The 19,501-nt window shown below is 43.2% G+C and overlaps 1 protein-coding gene across 1 annotated transcript; it reads left to right on the forward strand.

The window, feature by feature from the left end:
* Positions 1-1,177: 1,177 nt before the first annotated feature.
* Positions 1,178-18,591, forward strand: IL7R (interleukin 7 receptor). Its single transcript, XM_054398136.1, has 8 exons — positions 1,178-1,271; positions 9,293-9,431; positions 10,726-10,880; positions 12,406-12,560; positions 13,639-13,816; positions 14,664-14,754; positions 17,140-17,215; positions 18,091-18,591. Exons 1-8 carry the CDS (start codon positions 1,181-1,183, stop codon positions 18,589-18,591), a joined length of 1,386 nt encoding a protein of 461 aa, XP_054254111.1. The 5' UTR covers positions 1,178-1,180.
* Positions 18,592-19,501: the final 910 nt, after the last annotated feature.

Below are 19,501 nucleotides of genomic sequence, written 5' to 3' on the forward strand. Positions count from 1 at the left end.
TGTTTTGCCCAAAGCCCTGAAAAGAAAAAATGTAGCACTTGATTCTCGGGAACTAGGTTTTGCAGGATTAAGTCTTTTAAATCATGGCTTTTCTGGGTCAGCACTGTGTTAATGTGAGTCTTCACAGAACCATAGAATGGTTTGAGTTGAAAGGAACAGTTGAAAATCATCTGTTGAAAATCATCTCTTTCAACCCGACTGCCATGGACAGGGACATCTTTCACTCAGTCAGGATGCTCAAAGTCCCATCCAGCCTGGCCTTGAACACTGTCAGGGATGTGGCATCCACAATTTCTCCAGGCAACCTGTTCCACGGTCTTGCCGTTCTCAACATAAAAAATTTTCTTCCCTGTGTCCAATTTAAATCCACCTTCTTTCGGTTTAAAACTGTTGCCCCTTGTCCTGTCAGTACAGTCAATGGTAAAACATCTATCTTTCTTATAAGCCCCCTTTAAACATCAAAAGGCTGCAATAAGTTCTGTCTGGAACCTTCTCTTCTCCAGGCTGAACAACTCTACCTCTCTCAGTTTGTCCTCATAGGAGAGATGTTCCATTTCTTTGGTTTCTGGTCCTACTCTGGACTCAGTCCAACAGGTTCATGTCCTTCTTGTGCTGAGTATTTCAGAGCTGAGCACAGTACTCCAGGTGAGGACTCACCAGGGTGGAGCAGAGGGGCAGAATCACCTCACTCTGCCTGCTGGCCATGCTTCTTCTGATGCCAACACTTAGAGAACAAACAGCAACCACAGTTAGTGGTTCACAGTTAGTGGTTCAGTTAGATTTTCCTTCCTTGGATCTGTGTACCTCCGTTGAGAGGAAAGTGGATGAGAGAACTAAACCATGCTCTCCAGAAAATCAGCAGCAAAAATACTACTAACCGAGCCAGGAACACTGTGCATGAAATATGCTTCTGATCTAATGTGGACTTGACCAAATGTGGCCCAATGAGTCAATAGGCCTGACCAGAAGATCCTTAGTTTGAAGAGGGAAGCATGTTTCAAAGTAAAAGCTCTGCAACTATCTTTGTGCTGACTTTCTGCTCTCTGCCACTAGTCATCCTTGTCGGCATGTTTACATTTCCCCTACCCTGTGGTCTCTGTACAGGCAATGCGTTTGTTCTGCCTTTAGCATAAAGTGAGTTTCACACACACACCTACTGCACACGTGCAGTGTGCTCAGGATGACACAGACAAGTTCAGTAGTGGGCATTTTCTTCTTGTTTCTTCACACCACTTTTGGGGAAAGTGGCTGCACCTCAGCAGATGGTGATGGTGAGTCATTTCATCTTCATCTTTCCACTCATGTATGATGAGTTAAAAGATCCAAAATGCATCTGCTGAGCTAAATGTGTTAGAGGTTTAGAGTTCAGTCTGTTAGTGCCAGTGCCTGAGGCAGATGTGGAGATAGAGACTACCTAATTTAATTCCCCAGTCCTACAGTCCTTGTAATGTCCAATTTTGTAGGAAATGAGGGAGACCATGTTTGCATGAAGAGGGCATGTAAAATGAGACCTGTTAATCCTATTTAATTCTGTGTAGTGTTCATGTGAGATATTGTACTTGGGAGAAGGGAATTGCTTCACTCTTCTGCCATCCATGATCACTCTGAGCTGCTCTGAGAGGAGTGAGATTCTGGGTTCTCTGGCTCTTTGCAGTTCCCTCTACAGAAAATGTTTCAGCATACCTCAGACTTGACCCAAATGTTCTTCAAACTTTCTCTCTTTTTCATCACGCAATTTCATCAGGCATATCTGGGGGATAGTCCCAGTTTCCTTGTGTATGGCTGAAGCAACAACAAAACCAGGGGTTTCTCATAGCCCATCACCAAGACCATTAATCTCTTACTCAGAAAATAATTATAAATCAGTTCAACAGTCTAAGTGTAAGCTTATTGCAGATTCTCATTTAAAGAAGTGAAGATTGTTCAGCAGCATCTAAATAAAATTCAAAATATGAAGATCAACGATAAAAACACTGTTTCAGACTGCTGTCCTTTGTCTCTAAAGACAGATGAAAATTCTGATTTACAGGTTTAGTCCCAGATTTGTTAAACTGTCACCTGTCTAATACTAAACAAACTGCAGTGAGAGAGTTTGCTGCACTGTGCCTGGAGAACATGAGCAGTCACTCATTTATGGGGCTCTACTGTGTGGGAGCAAAAGAGTTTCTAGTCTCTAGAAAGGTAATGGCTGTGTTCCTTTACAATCTTACAGATAGGGAGTCTCATTTTCCCTGGCATGTTATGTATTATAGCATATAAACATAGGATCTATGTTTTTTAGTTAGAAGAAAAGAGAGAGTGGCTCAGCACTGCAACTAACAACCTTGGTTTATTCTGTTTGTGACTCAGAACTGCATCTAACAACCTTGGGTTTTTTCTTTTTGCCTTTTATTTATACAATCTGCAGCTGTTCAGAACAATCTTTGGCAAGCAGCTATGGTAGTAAATGGTCAATGCTGGTAATTTATTGCTGGTGTCACTAAGATCTTCAGGGCTTCCCAAAAGCAGATATGACTAGACCTCTTCTTGTTTTGTCACTAAGTTCCAGTAAATCATAATTTGCTTAGACTTAAAGGCAAACAGATTGTGAAAATCCCCACTGAGCAATTAACAGCTTTTATGATTTCTTTACAAGACCAGTGTGTTTGGCCAGCAATTTAAACAATCCAGGGCAAGATCACCCATGGTGGCTTTCACTTTGTCCTTTCCAACTTTCCCTGCCTCCTGTCAAAGTGCTGCCAGCCAAGATAGTAATGAGCTCACCCCTTCTTTCAGACAAAGGAGGGAAAAGCAGTTGTCTTCTTCTCATCCTCTTTTCTGAGTGGCAGACTGTCTCCCAGAAGCTGTCCTCCAGCCTGGCAGAGGTGATGGAAATCCCTAAAAGCACTAAAAGGGCTACAACCAGAACTAAGAAGGGGTAGCCACAGAGGTGCAGGAGAGCAGAGGGAGAAGGAGGCAGCAGGTTGTGGGGTGTTATGGGCAAGATGGTTGGCTTCAGTGGTCCTCCTACTCAGACTTCAATGACTTGTTCGACTAGTCAAAACTATTGTAGTTAAAACAAGTTCTGCTAAATCAGATGGGCACTAGAGATTTCCCATTACTCTATCCATGGAGACAGTCACCTTATTGACTCTGGAGATTTGTTGACCAATGCTGAAGATGCTTAGCAATGCCTTTGGTTTCATGTGTTATTGTTAGTCTTGGTGGTTTCAGAGCTTAGTACTGAGACTTCTCTTTGTAAAGGCTCCTAAGATTCCTGTTGTGAATTGATCTGTCTTGCTGGATGTTGTCCAAACCCAAGGGACAACCATTTCTGTGAAGGACCTGCCATGGCTGTAGCTATGAGAGCAGTTTTTCTCCCACTCAGTACCTGTCTTGATTCCAGCAGATCCAGGCTCAGTGTTCTGCTTGGTCTGGACTTCTGAAGTCAAAAAAAAAAAAAAAATCTTGTAAATGTTTAATCGTGTACAGAGTCTGAAGCAGCATGAGTCATTCTGGAGTCATCGCAACCATTCAAGCAATAAACAAATTTCTGTGTGGTGCTTCTGAGGTTTAAGGAAGAAGTATAACTGAGGCTACATGCATATTTACATCAAACAAGAAAATGTCAGCCCATGGAAGAACATACTAGATAAAAGCATTTCAAATTGCTTAGTTAACACTATTAATGAGGTTTAATTATCATATATCTTATGGTTAGGAGGTTATTTCCATGAATAAGGAACTATGTAATCATAATGTGGCAGTTCAGTGTCAAAGAGGGAAATCAGCTTACTTTGCAGTGCGACACCAAAAGCAGCAGGTAAATATTAGAGAGCTGTTTGAACTGAAAGACAAAAGCTGCAGACAGTCTGATAGAGAATGAGTTAACATGTCTAGGACTTTCCAGCAAAGTGGTAATGGGCAGATGAAAGATTTTTTTCTAAGATGCCATTTACTAATACGACGATCATCAGTTTTCAGTGTTTACATAAAATATGGCATATATCTACTTTGCATATGCAAAGAGTTACAAGCAGTCTCTCTTTCTTATATAAAAGAAGATCAGTATTCCTAATTCATAAGTGTTAATGTTTTCTGGAGGTAGTTGTGGGCACAAATAAGCCAGTCTCCTGGCAGTTGCAAGTAAAGTCTTAAAGAGGCATAAAATGTGATAAGTCTGTGCATGTGAGCTTTGAGTATTTCTCTCTATTAAAAAGCTGTGGTTTTTTTTTCATGTTATGCAGATTCCTTTCTGATGATTCATTGTTCTCTGGATTTCAAATATATACGTATCCTACATGCTCAAATTTTTACCCACAAATATGTAACACACTTCTGTACACATATGTCTGCTCAGATGGCTCAGAGCAGTACTGGTGAAGACTCTCACTTGTGTGAAACTACTGCAGGGCTCATTCTAGAGCTGCACTGACTTGTCTTGAATGTGGTAGTCAAATAGAGCAGCTTTGTACTGCATCTCCTTTATCCATGTCTTCACAGATGTAGCTTAGGATTAGATAGGTATAAGCTCTTCAGAAAAGAGAAGCAGCAGGGAAGAAGAGGGGGTGTTGCCCTCTACATCAAAGACCAACCGGAGTCAATGAAGCTCCACCTGAGGTGACATAGAGCTTATGGTTGAGGGTTAAAGGGAAGGCAAGGCAAAATGACATCGTAGTGGGGACCTGCTACACGCCATCTGACCAAGAAGACTGACTCAGTGAGGCCCTCTATAAACAAATAGGAGCAGCTTCACATTCACAAGCCCCGGTCCAGGGCTTCAACCACCCAGATAACTGTTGGAAAGACAGCCCAGCAGGGCACTAGCCATCTAAGTGGTTCCTGGAGTGCGGTGATAATTTCCTCCTCCAAGTGGTAAAAGAACACAGAAGAAAAGCTATGCTGGACCTTGTCCTCACAAACAAGGAGGGGCTGGTGAGCAATGTGTGAAATTTAAGGGCAGCCTTGGCTGCAGATATCAGTAAATGACAGAGTTCAAGATCATCAAGGCATCAAAGAGGGCATGAAGCAAGCTTACTACTCTGGATTTCAAGACAGCAGACTTTATCCCCTTCAAGGATCTGCTTGGCAGAATGTCGTGAGATAAAGGCCTGGAGGTGTCATGGTAGGGCCATGACATGGCCCCGTACAAACCCAGACAGGCCTTAAGATGTCTAGACAAGATTCCTTTCTCTCCCCTCCTTCCTGCAGAAAGGCAGGGCAACACGGGAAAAAGAACAAAGGAGACAGGACTCCTGCCTGTCTGGTAAACAAGATGTTTATCTGGGGTGAGAGCACGTAAGCTGACCACTGCTCCCCCAGATACAAGGTTTTTGTTTCTGCCTCTTATGGTTATAGCCTGGCAGAACGCCTTTCCATTGGGCAGCTACACGTTAGCTTCAGTGCCCCATTAGACCAATCGATCACTGGCCATGTGCATATAGAAGAAAGAAGCCTACAAGAAATCTGGGGAGGGACTTTTTAGGCTATCAGGTAGCGATAGGACTAAGGAGAATGGAATAAAGCTGGAAGTGGGGAGATTCAGGCTGGACGTGAGGAAGAAGTTCTTCCCCATGAGAGTGGTGAGAGCCTGGAATGGGTTGTCCAGGGAGGTGGTTGGGGCCCCATCCCTGGAGGTGTTTGCAGCCAGGCTGGATGAGGCTCTGGCCAGCCTGATCTAGTGTGAGGTGTCCCTGCCCATGGCAGGGGGCTTGGAACTAGATGATCCTTGTGGTCCCTTCCAACCCTGGCTGACTCTATGATTCTATGATTCTATATAGAGGTTGACCTGGTAGTCACCTTTGCCTTGCTCAAACCTTGCTTCAAACATTGCTTAAGCCTTGCTTTCAAACCTACTTGGACCCGCCTTGTGGAAGCTGCCTCGAGTTGCCTTGCCCTGCCTTGAGTGCCTGGTCCAGAGCCTGGGATATAGCCACAAACCATACATGGCAAGCCGGAGAAGCCAAAAGCCTAGAAGCCTGTTCCGCCCAGCCTGCTTCCCCTTGCCACCAGAATCATGCCATGCCTCAGTTTACCCATGAAGCAGGCAAGCACCCATCACAAAGAGCGTCGTTAACTGCCTGCTGTCTGCTGAAGCCAGACCAGCCTGGTACCACGCGGTAAACTCTCCTTGCTGGCAATCTGCCATGCCAGCACCGTGCGAGAGTGCCCCCAAGCTAACACAGCAGCAGCAGCATCCCCCATGTGGGTAGAACCGGCTGTGAGTAATTAATTCACTGCCCTTTGGGTTTAAAGGTTCTTACCAAGCCTCACCCTGCTGTAATCGAGCACTATCTGCTCTCGGGGACTTTCTCTTTCCAAGTTATTGCCTCCTAGGTTGCATGTAATTGTTTGTATTTTCCCTAAGACTGCATGTTCCTGTTGTAAATATATATTCCAACTGTACAATGATCCTATTTAATGAGTTTTGCCAATTTTCATTAATAAAGGGTTATTAATATTTTATTAATACCTGTTTGCATATCATTTATTATTATTGTGAGGGTAATTAATAATTCCACTTCAAGACAGGAAGGAAAATGGGCCCAAGAAAGATGGTCAGTATTCAAGAACCATGTCCTCCAAGCTTAGAAGTAGTGCATCCCAAGAAGAAAGAAGGCAGGCAGGAGTGCCAGGAGGCTGGTACAGATGAACAAGGTGCTCCTGGACTTGGGCAAAAAAGGATAGTCTATAAGCCATGGAAACAAGAACGGGCCATGTGGGATGACTACAAAGAAGTTGTCTGAGCAGCCAAGGATCAGGTTAGGAAATCAAAAGTGCAGATTGAATTAAACTTGGCTAGGGACACAAAAGGGAATAAGAAGAATCTCTTTAGGTACATTGGTGACAAAGAGAAGGCTAGGGAAGATGTGGGACCTCTCCGAAAGGAAAATGGAGACCTGGTCACGAGGGGTACAGAGAAGGCTGAGGTGCTCAATGACTGTTTGGCTTCAGTGTTCACTAGCAAGGGGTCTAGTTGCATCACCCAAGCTCCAAAAAACAAAGGTAGGGAGTGGGAAAAGGAAGATATGCCTGCCCTAAGTGAAGATCAGGTTCAAGATCATCTGAAGAACCTGAAGATGAACAAATCCATGGGACACAATGAGATCCACCCATGGATCCTGAGGAAACTGGCATATGAAGTTGCCAAACCACTATCCATCATATTTGAAAAGTCATGGCAATCTAAAGAAGTCCCTCCTGACTGGAAAAGGGGAAATATAACTCCCATCTACAAAAACAAAAAATAGGAAGACCCCAGAAATTATAGGCCAGACAGTTACACCTTTGTGCCTGGCAAGAGCATGGAGATCCTCCTGTTAAGGTTTTGCTTAGGCATATGAAAAATGAAGAAGAGGCAATTGGTGGTGACCAACACAATGCTTTACCAAGGGCAAATCATAGCTGATGAACTTGTTGGCTTTGTATGAAGGAGTTACAACATCAGTGGATAAGGGAAGAGCCACTGATGTCATCTACCTGGACTTGTGTAAAGCATTTGATGCTGTCCTGCATGACATCCTGGCAACTAAATTGGAAAAGCATGGACTCGAGTGTTGGACCACTCACCGGCTAAGGAACCAGCTGGATGGCCATACTCAGAGTTGCAATCAACAGCTCAATGTCCAATCGGAGACCACGGACAAGTGAAGTCCTGTTGTAGGATGTTGCAGACCCCCGAGAATCCGGCCAGGCTTCTCGGAAGCTCTTCGTAGGCTTCTTCCCCCAGCCTGATGCCCACGGCCCCTTGGAATAAACACACTGAGACAAGTTGCACCAACAACTGCAGCTACTTCCAGCTCTTTAATGAACACAAACCCTGGTTTTCAAATAATTCTTTACTTTCCTGCTAGCTGGTTCCCACAACACTTTCCCAGACAGCAAAAAACCCCCTACCTCTTATCTCACAGCTGCAAAGCTAGCCATCTTTAAGGACACAAAGGGGGGAGGCATTCTCACCATCAAGGTTGTTTACAGCTAGCCAGCAGCCTAGCCCACTCCACATTCTATCCACAGAGTCCCTCAGAGGTTGTTTCTGGGACCACTGCTGTTTCTCTGTCAGTGGTATGAACAGTGGGACTGAGTCCACCCTCAGGAAGCTTGTGCATGACACCAAGCTGTGTAGTCAGGTTGGTACACTGGAGGGAAGGGATGCCATCCAGAGGAACTTGGACAGGCTTGAGAGGTGGGCCCATGCCAACTTCATGAAGTTCAGCAAGGCCAAGTGCAAGGTCCTACACCTCAGTTAGGGCAATCCCAAGTATGAATACAGGCTTGGTAAGGAGTGTCTTGAGAGCAGTCTCAAGGAGCAGGACCTGGGAGTGTCAGTTGGTTGAAAAGTCAACATGAGCTGGCAATGTGCACTTGCAGCCCAGAAGAACAACCATGTCCTGGGCTGCATCAAAACAAGTCTGACCAGGAGGTCAAGGGAAGTGATTCTGCACCTCTATTCTGCTCTTGTGAGACCCCATGTGGAGTGCTTTACCAGGTCTGGTTACCCCAGCATAAGAAGGACATCAGATTGCTGAGGTGGGTTTAGAGGAGGGCCACAAACATGATCAGAGAGCTGGAGCACCTCCCCTATGGGGTCAAGCTGAGAGAGCTGGGGTTTTTCAGCCTGGAGAAAAGAAGGTTGTGGGAAGACTTTATAGTGGCCTTCCAGTACCTGAAGAGGGCCTGAAAGAAAGAGGGAGAGGGACTCTTTACAAGGGCTTGTTGTGATAGGGAATGGACTGAAGCTTGAGGAGAGCAGATTTAGATTGGCTATTAGAAAGAAATTCTTTACAGTAGGAGGTGAGACCCTGAAACAGATTGCCCAGAGAGGTCATGGATGCCCTCTCCCTGAAAGAGTTCATGGCCAGGTTGGATGGAGACTTGAGCAACCTGATCTAGGGAAAGGTGTCCCTGCCCATGGCAGTGGAGCTGGAGCTGGATGATCTTCAGGGTCCATTCCAACCCAAACCATTCTATGAAACTATGAATCTGTGCACAGCACAGGCTACCCCCTCAAAGTAGGAGCATTAGTGGAAGGGATTTCATTGTGTTTCAGGGAGAATTGGGCTCCCCTTGGGACAGACTCCGCCAGAGCTGCAGTGAGAAGGGAAGACCAGTAATTGTTTCTTAATACCAGTTGCCAAAGGTGGAATTAACTTTTAATTGCATTTTAAACAAGCTTTCTTTGCTTCTTACAAAACAGGTGGGTTGATCCTCTTCCTTTCAGGCAACATAAAGAAACAACCTCCTACACAAAGGAGCTTCAAATTGAATACCTTCACAGGTTGGCTTCAGTAACATCCTGTGAATCTCTCTTTAGGGACATTTGGAGATGATGAATCAGGCAATTTTGACATTGACTGCTTCAGCCAGCTGGAATTTAAGGAGTCCTATAGCAGCCTGACCTGCAATTTCACTGAACTGTCTCCTCAAAACACTAATTATACCCTGGCCCTGTGGTAAGTGCTGTCTATCTTCTGGGAAGTGAAGTGCTAAGCACCAATGGGTTGTATTGCCATATACCAGGAAAGAGGACCAGCAAAGCTATATAAAATTCAGATTGTTTTACCAAGTTTAAATATTACATCCAGCAGTGAAGAAGAGTTTACTGAAGCAGAACATAAATCCTTAATAAGGAAAAAGAATCATCTGTAAGTATCTGTGAAGGGCATTACAACGTCTTCAGTAGTCCTGGTCTTGCTGCTGTTGCTTGGAACACCTGTAATTATGTAAATATGCAGCCCAGCATGGCATGAGATAATTTTTTAAGTTAAATGATACTTTAAAATCCCTCAGACTTAGACATTATCAAGTGAAAAGTAGAAATGTTTTCTAAGAAGCAGAAACTTTCAACAGAAAATTCTAGAAGGGTGAGGGAAAATGCCTCCAGCTAAGTCAAGACAAGAGTTAAACAATTGTCTTTGCATGCATAGAAATGCAAAACCACACTACAGTGAGTATACTAAAACCAAACAGCTACTAAATACATCAGTCATCTGCACTTCTTATTGAGGACTTGAAACTTTCCCCACGTTTTTTTAACTGTGGGATTTGGCTGAAGAAAAGTTAGATTTTAGTTCTTCAGCATACTTACGCTTTTCCTTTGCCTGCTTTTCCTGAAACAGAAAGTTTAGCTCCAACCAGCAAAAGGGGTGTTTGGATTTCTTTTTTTTTCAGTTTTGCTATTCTAATCACTACTTAATTTTTTTCCACAGGATTTCTTATAATTTTTTTCTATTTTCATGGGATTTATTCTGAATTTTGGCAGAAATTTTATGACAGTCCTTAAACACATGGAGTGACACAGATAGAGGAACATTCTGAAACTGTGCCATGTGACTCCTTCATGTCCTGACTGACTGTGGATCCTATGTTTGCTACCACTTCAGTCAGTAAGAAATTTCTCTTTATCTTCAGTAAGCATTCTATTGTCCTATATATAAAAATGGAAGCAGCAAGACAATTTTTAAAGATACAAAAGGTCTTTAGCACATGCATCACTGATTTTTTTTTTTCTTGGAGAGCTCTGGGAGTCTTAGTGTGTCTCACATCACATGGGTATTGTTCTCTAAGACCACAATGAAAAAAGCTATCAGTCTTTCAGCCTCCTTATGGTATTTATTGGTATTCATGGTATTCTTCCTTATTTCACATGGAGTCTCAGTTAATGTGAAATGTGCAAATGGGACTTGTCCCCTACAATGTTGTAGTAAGACTGAGAAGAAATTAACATTGTGTTACTTTGATCAACAGTACCCAGGAAGACAGCAATTATTTGTGCTTCAATATGGAGAAACGGGGAAATGTGTATTTCTTACAATTCACTGATATACTCTCAAATAAAGACATTTGTGTGAACTCTGAGACAAAGAGAAAGGTCTGCTGGAGTCTGGTTGTAACTGACTTTGGTAAGATGTTTAACATTTTGGACATTTTTAAGATATAGTGGTTACTGGGCCGGGTGGAAAACAGCCCATCGCAATGCCTAGGCATCAATCTGGATGACATGGAGGAAGCATAAGATAGCAGGGCACGCAGGCTGGACTGGGGTGTTGGCAGAGGGTGGTGTTCCCCTGGTTTCAAAGCCAAACATGATTAATCTCCATTCAAAATATGCAGCTAAATTCTGGCTCATTGTAACACTCTGCCCAGACCCGCACATAGATTGCATCAGGCATATAGGCAAAGCAGCCATTCCTGAGACTGTCAAGCAGGGACATTTACTGATCTTTTTCTAGGGATCGTGCAGCTTCAGGATTGATCACTCCAAGTCTACCATGGACTCAGCAGCACAGTGATTGCAAAGATCTTTAAGTTTTTAATACCTTTCTTTTTGGTGGAACTTGTCTGCAGAAGGGACACTGAGAGCAAATGAATGGGCTCACCAAAGCCATGTTCAGAGAAAGAGTTCCTTAGGGCTTATCCCTTTTGGGAGCTCAGAGAACACAGTGAAGGAGTTATTTAGGACTTACCCCTCTTGAAAGCTTGTCTTATTCAAGGGCTGCAGAGAAGCCCACGCACAGCAGATCTGTTCTGCTCTTGTGCCACGTGGCTTTGCCTTTCTTTGGCACTGTGACATCCCACTCTTAATGAAATATTTCTGCTCCAGTTCAATAGTTATTGTAATAATCTTACATTATCTCTCAGTTTATGGACCAGCCTGGACTATCTCTGGTGTACTCTCCTTTACATGTTGCACACTGCAGAAGACGTGGGCATAATTTCTAGCTATATGCAATCTAGTGAGAGGAGAGAGGTATGGGCTATCAGTTCCTGGGATAGCTGATGTACTCTGTCTCAGTGCCATAGAGCAGATCCCTGCAGATCAAAGGCTTGTCTAGCTCAGACACACAGCTTGGGAGAAGTACCGAGGGCTGCATTTTGAACTTGATGCACAGATGGCCATTTGGCACAAGTCTCATGCAGACCAGGTCAGCTGTTGGTCCATAGTAGGGGATTGGAGTTACAGTGCCCTTTCTATATCTAACACTATCATATTTTGTCCCTTCTTTTGCTCCATCATGTGATAGCCACTGGTAGTTGTACCCTTACCCAATTTCCTCCCTTGTGTCTTCCTCTCAGAACAGTGATGGGTCTTGTTGTGGGGCCTCCATCTCAAGGTACTGGTTAGGGGGACTGAATTTCAGTGCAGCTACAGGGGTTGGCATGCTCTGGAATTGCTTTCCAAGACTAAATGTCGCATCCCTAGAAAGTGCCATCCCTGTTGGTAACTTTGCTGCTCCAGCCAGTCAAAACTTTCAGCATCAAGGTGCAGGGATGAACTCTGACTCAGCATGAGTCTTATTCAGTTCAGGCCTGCCCTCGCACGAGATAGGTCACCCTGCAGGGGGTGTAACTTGGATTTGGGTTCACTTTATAAATTGTTTGGTTTGTAGTAATGTTGTTTTACTCCTGATTTGATATCATTTGCAGTTAAGCCTGAAGTACCATTCAATATAAACATCACATACCAAAAGGAAGCAAATGAGTATCTTATTCATTATAGCACACCACATTCATGGAAGAAATACTTAAAGGACAAATTAATACACCAAGTAGCCTATCGGCAGGAAGAAGGCACCTGGAAGGTAAGGGGAGCTGGGGAGCTAGCATGAGTTTTTAAAATTAAATATTATCAGAAATACCAATATCAGATAAAAACCCTCAGATCTTCATTTCTACATTTCTCCATCTGAAAGCCTGGGAAGGTGCAATATTTGGCATTTGAAAATTTCGTCAGTCAAAACTATTCCAGATGGACTGTGTCTACCTCTGTTAGATACGTCTCTGAGTATTTGGACTTGGCAGTGGGAAAAGAAGACAATGTAACGAAACATCCTGAGGGCTTGGATGGCTTGCTCTCTGCCATGGTGGTTTTGCTCTTATTTTCTGTCCTCATCAGTCAGAAATCACATCAACCCTTTTCTTATCTAGCAACAGGTTCTTTCCCTCCCTTTCCACCGAGCCTTTCTGAGTTTCTGGTGGCAGGCCTGCCTCTCTCACACCCTCAGAGTATGTTTTGGGCTGCAGATGACTATGATATGCCTCTGATCTGATCTGCCCAGCTTCTAGGACCTCTGCATCCTCTGTCACAAGAGCAGCCACGCAAACACTTGTCCAGATTGAAAATGTTTGATATTGTGGACTATACCTTTTAAAAGAGGGAAAACAGGAGAACTGTAACTATGAAAAGAAAGTCATTCAGGCAGCCAAACACACTGAAATAAAGAGAACCAGACCTGCACTGTGGTAATTCAGCTCCTTTACTGTAGCTGCTCTTTCAGATGCTGTCTTTCAATGCCACACAAATGTATACTTCCCCCTCTCTTTTCTGAGCCTGCCTAGGGAAGCGTGAAATTCCCACTATGGTGTCAGCAGCAGCAAAGCACATTTAATACTTCCAGCTGTTTTTCAAACAGCTTTTACCCAACAAAGTCTCTCTTCTCGATACTGTCTAGACTACTTTGCTGGTAAACTAGGCTGATGCTACGATGGCCACCTCTGTAAATAACCAAAGACCCAGAGCAAATAGCACAGTACTGCAGGAATGTACCTCATCTTTCACATTTTGCTGAAACTCAAGAATGCTTTTCCCGTGTCTTCTAGAAAAATAATTGGTTGTTTTTGTTTTTGGTTTTGGGTTTTTTTTTTTTTTTTTATATTTAGACAATAGAGTCACCATTTCTTCAGGTAAAATTACTGGGGAAAAACCTTCATCAGGATGCAATGTATGAAGTCAAAGTACGTTCACAGCCTAACGGAGATTATTTTAAGGGCATGTGGAGTGAATGGAGCACTTCCAAGAGCTTCAGGACTGCAAGGGAGCAGCGCTCCACAGAAAGTTGTAAGAACAGAAACCATTGTAGTCTCTCTGGAGGAAAACAGAACTAAGGGTCCTTGGCTTCCTAGAAAGCCCTGGCTGCAGCAGTGACACGAGCATGGGAAGGGAAGAGCCTGTGGCCACAGCAGGGTCACCACTCACAGACACTGGGCACCCCAGAGGAGATGACTCAGAAAGCAGCTGTATTGCTGTGGTCTTGGGCTAACTCTTCACCTGAAGTTAAATCTCTCTCAGGGGCATTAAGAATAGATTAAATGCTGCTGCAAAGGCATGAGGGGGATGCAAAGGGAGGTGAAAGCAGACTCACTCCTGCTTGCTGCCAGCTGGCATTACAGGAGAAGGACCATTTTGCAGCAAGTGTTTTAGATAAGGCACAGAGTGGTGAAACAAGACCTGTTTCAGAGACCTGGATTTGTGGGCAAACAGGACACTTTAATTACAAATATAATATTGGATAAAATCTCAACATGGCACTTGAAAGTCCACTTCTGGTCCTTGAGCTGCCTTCATCACCCTGGGGAACCTCAGCATTATGCATGTTAGAAGTCACTTTAATACCACTGTAAGGACAGATCAAGTGATTGCTTTGATACATGTGGTGACAGCAGACTTCAAGCTGCTTTAATACAGCCTGGGAACCCAACTGGGAGCCCAGTCAAGTTCAGATGCTCTGGCAGCCTACCTCTTTCTTCCTTTTGGGAGACAGGAGAAAGGCACCACTGCACCAGTTCAGTGATAGACAGGTGTAATGATTGGCCCTGATTTCAATTTTAATACCTGAACAGAAGTTAGAGTTGCTTAACATTGTAACATTTACCTGCATTGCCTGATGTATTTTGCTTTTATTTAGCCAGTGGTGTGGTCCTGGTTATACTCTCCATTCTGGGATTCATGCTGTCCATTGTGATGATTGTTCTGGTTGTAACTTTCTGGGAAAACAGGTAATCTAAGAGTCTTTGTATCAGAAAAAGTGTTGGAAGTCTATCCTGTTCTGACAGTCTTTGATGTCCCTGTTATACTTGTGAACTATTCTCTTTCCATCTCTGGACCTCTATATCAAGCCAAAGGCAGGTGAAGAGTAGTGGTGACCAATACAATACAGGGTGCTGCCAGGCTTAAGTCTGCCACTTTGAGCAGGCTTCAGTCTTGGTTGTGAAACACTGGGACCATTGGGGAGCTGAAGTAACCACAAAATCCTTAGAGAGTCATGGAAGGCAAATTTGAGTCAAAAGCTTCAAGCAAGATCCAGAAAGGAGGCAACCTGCAGGTTTTACTAAAGTGTCATGGATTGAGTGGAACCTGCTGCTGTTGTTCATACCACACTGCAGCCATGCCAGCTTCAAAAATGAAAGTGCTAGCTGGAGCAAAGTATTATGGGGCTTGAAGTTTAGATTGCTGCATGGGAGGCTTCCTGTTCCAGTTGCTCCTTCTGAGTTCCACTTCTTGAATGTTGGTCTTTTCAGCTGGGATGGTGGTGGGACAAGGAGGAATGTGGGAGTAGTTTTCTGGTTTGGGCTTTTGGCTTGCTTGCCTCTGCTTGCTGCTGCTTTGCACCATGCTTTTTCTGCAAACAGACTAAGGCAATTATGCATTTTGTACAAGATTTATCTGATTTTGATCTGTAAACTCTATTCTTATCTCACTTTTTTTTTTTTTTGTCTCAATCTTGAGTTTTTGTGCGTTACTTTTCCCTCACTTCTGTGCTGGGAAAAGAGACAGGTTAACCCAACAGTTTGGTTTGACCTGTTTTTGTTTTGATTCAAACCATTACATAAAGTCCAAAGAGGCATAGAAACAGTATTCTGGGGAGACTGCCTCTTTCCCTTCCATAGACTGAGTCCCCAGGGTGTTTGCACTGCAGTGCTTTTGAAAGCAGCAGGGCAGGACTGTCTGCATCAAGGGCTTGATGGCATCAGCCACCAGCCCAGCTGGGTTCACATCCAGCCAGCCACCTATGAAACCAGGCTTTATAGCCCTTACCAAAGCAGTCATGGCAGAAGTGGGACTGCAGATACATTCATTATATAGGCCATCCTTTGTCTTTTGCTTTCTTTTCATAGATCGGCTACACAGCAGTAGATAAATAGCTGTAAATATATTTTTAAATATGTTAAAGCTCTATCAGCTTATGTAGAACAGATAGTTGACAAATTTAAGAAAACTTACAGGTACGTAGATAATCTGGTGAAAGCAGAATGTGAAGTTTAAAAGTCCCAAATTTAACCATAGGAGATAAACCACTGGCAAAGCAGAAAGTTCTGGGCTCTTTGGTGGTATTCAGAGCAACTGACCCATGATATCCAGCTCCACCAACATTCAGAGAGAAGGCCACATGCAAGGTGCTTTTTGAGGACAACGCTTGGGTGCTAACTCCTGACTTACATATGGGGATTGCCTGGGAATGTGCTGTTTGGTTCTTGTCAAGCCACAGTGAGGACAATTTTAATAATTAAACATTTTAGACACTGGAGTTATCCACCAGGGAATGTTCCCTTGTTTTTATTTGCAAGTAGAGATGAGGTTTGAGATTTCTATCTCTTGCCTTTTACTGTTGCTGAGCACCTGCAAGTCTCTAACTTTGAGAAGTTCTGCTTATGCAAAACGGCTGGGAAAAAAGAGCTTTTCCATGGTAAGACTTTTTGAATGCAGAGATTTGCCTTTCAAAACAAGAAGAGGGTTTTATACATGTGTGTATATATACCTACATAAACAGACACATATATAAACCAAAGCATATGTTCATATACTTCTATAGCTATATTTATAAGCCCACAACACCGAATGTCAGTGGGGCAATATTGTCTAGATGCATCATAGAAGAGGGTTTGCTGCAGCACAACATGAGGCAGTAAAAATGAGATCTGTGAGACAAGGCTACAAGACAGATATCTGAAGCACAGATAGCTGGCCAGTGAGTGGGACAGAGTGCAATGTGACTTACGTAAACATGAAGAGGCAAATATCAGCAAATTTGCCCTTCAACCACAGCATCTTTTTTTCTCTTGCAGAAATTGATTTCAATATGCAAAAGCCTTTTTACACTGCTAGATGAAAATAAGCTCTGCACCAGCATGATTTTCTGTCTTTCCACTACTTGGTGAAGTGTCTTCCTTTATCTTTGATAATTTGTGCACTGAAAAGAACCATGAATATTCAGTGATCTCTGTAATTTCTCTTCTCCTGTCTTTGTTTTATTCTGGGTAAAGCAAGCTAGCCCTAAGGTTTTATAAGGATTAGTAAAAATTATGTAATATGAACCTTTGATACCTCAGTTGTCACTCTTTTGCTGCTGTTGAACCCCTGGTTGTGTACTGTTGCTATTTCAGGATCAAGCCTGCTGTGTGGCCAAATCTTCCTGATCATAAAAAAACACTTGAGCAGCTGTGCAAGAAACCAAAAAATGTATGTACTTCCACTGTTGTTTTCAGTTTAATATAGACTATTTTGAAAAAATTAACACTCTTGAGCAACAGAGCATTTTTTCTGCATGAAGTGGGACATCTTTCAGAAATGACCTACATTTCAGTGAAGAGAGCTCACTTTTGCACAGGCAGAAGGTAGTCAGGAGCATGGAAATAACAGAAAAACCAACTAGCACCTGAGAAAAGTACTTGTGCAAAGTAATTACAGAGGGCCGGAGAAATTGTATGAAGAAAGGCTGAAGGAAATGAGTTTGTTTGTAGAAAGGGTGAAGCTCAGTTTGGAGCCTACTAAGCACAGCCTTCCAATACATAAAGTGCTGGTAGAAAGAAGGCAAAGGTGCTCTCACCCCAAGGTGGCATGGTGACAGGGCCAGAGGCAACAGGCACCATGTTGCTTGGAGACAAACTTAATCTGGATATAAGAAAAAAATACTTTCTCCATGAGAACAATTAAATACTGTGTAGGTTGCGTAGAGAGGACCTGGGTTGTCCTTAGCTGGAAATTTTCAAGTCTTGGATAATTAAGTCCAGGTCCTGCTTCTGGCAGAAGGTTGGAACATTTGGGCTCCAGAGGTCCTTTCCAACCAAGATGTTTCATTGGTTCTGCAAAACTGTGACTGTGGGTATGGATAGGGAGTCTCTGATAACATTCATGGTGTACCCCTACACAGCCAGCATAATTCCCCATTCACTATGCAGCACGTGAGCTGCTTTGCCAGATAAAAGCCAGACGGACAAATGTTGCAAACTGTAAAGTATGGCATTAACCTTAAACCATGTGTTTATAAAATAAAAAATCAAATTAATTACCAAGTACCTTCTGCTTACTGACCATTCTTTTCCTTTACCATTCAGAATTTTGACATAAGCTTTAACCCAGAGAGTTTTGGTTACGTTCATATCCATAAAGTGGATGGCATTAGAGCAAGAGCTGAAATGGAAAATTTTCTGCAGCCATCAACTGCTCAAGAGAAAAACCTTCCAGAAAAACTTAAGAGTGGAACAGACCTGAAGACAATCGCTGAGATGATAGACAAAAGCAACCTAAACTTGTCTGTGACTTATGGAGGAATCTGGCCAGCTGAAGCCCTGCACAGGCTCCTAGGCACCAATCAGTCTGCAGTCAATGAAGGAAACTGTAGCTCCTGCACATACGAGGTGTGCCATAGCAATGGTGTGCCCCTGTGTGATGAAGGCTTCAACCTTTCCTCCACTGTTCCTCTGGATCACTCTGGCCAGCCCAGCCCAGAGCCCCTAAATGGTGACACCATACTGCAGATGCTGCCTACCAGTGAAATGTCATCAAACAATGAGGAAGCCTATGTCACAATGTCTAGCTTCTACAAAATCCAGTAAACCTTACAAGCAACTGTTCTCTAACAGACACAGGACAATGAAGCTTTATGCTTTGTTTTCCTGTGTCCTGTGAATTCCCACCTCCACAATCCACTCTGCTCTCAGTGCAATGCTATAACCACGAGGAAGTGATTTCTCCCACATTTCAGTGATAAGTGGTCTAACCTCAGCTCTCAGTATGCCAGTAGCAATCTCCAATGAAGCAGTAATTAAATTTAATTCAACATGACTTTAATCTTCAGATCTGATTAATCCAGAGAAATCAGAGTGCAGTCCTAGCTGAGGATCACAGCATGAACTCTTCTGTTAATCTCCCTGTTGCTCTTATTAATGCCTAAGCAAGAAATACAGCAAAAAAATTCAAGTTAAACAGAAATCAGTCTCTAATTTTAAACAGCAGTAAGTCAACATTAAAACTGGTCTGCAGTCAGTAAAGGTCCAGAAGTATGCAAAACTCCAGTAAATACAGTTGCTACCAGGCATTAATTGACTGAGCATCCAGGATATTGGCGAGCTCACTGAGGCCCCAGGGGAAAGGGCACATGGATACACTTTAGGAATATATTTTCTCAGACTGGTTTTTGGAGTTCGAGAGAGCTTAAAATAAAGCAACCACCTACATGCCACTAGTTTTTTGCTATCTGTCCCAAAGCAAATTTTGGGATTCACAGCTACTTCTGCTAGTGTTACATATTAAAGATGTTCAGTATTTCATGTACTAGCAATGTTCTGCTAAGAAAACAAACCAAGATCAATGAAAATCAAAGTCCCACCTCTTCCTATAAACTGTCTAGGACTGTGAAATGCATAATGTTGTTTACCTCTGCAGTTTTTGCACAAGCATCAGTGCAGCATGTGTTTTCCAGGACAGAAGGGCTGAGCAGACCACATTTGTTTATTAGCATTCCTA

The sequence above is a fragment of the Indicator indicator genome, chromosome Z, assembly GCF_027791375.1.
Source record: "Indicator indicator isolate 239-I01 chromosome Z, UM_Iind_1.1, whole genome shotgun sequence".
Taxonomy (NCBI): domain Eukaryota; kingdom Metazoa; phylum Chordata; class Aves; order Piciformes; family Indicatoridae; genus Indicator; species Indicator indicator.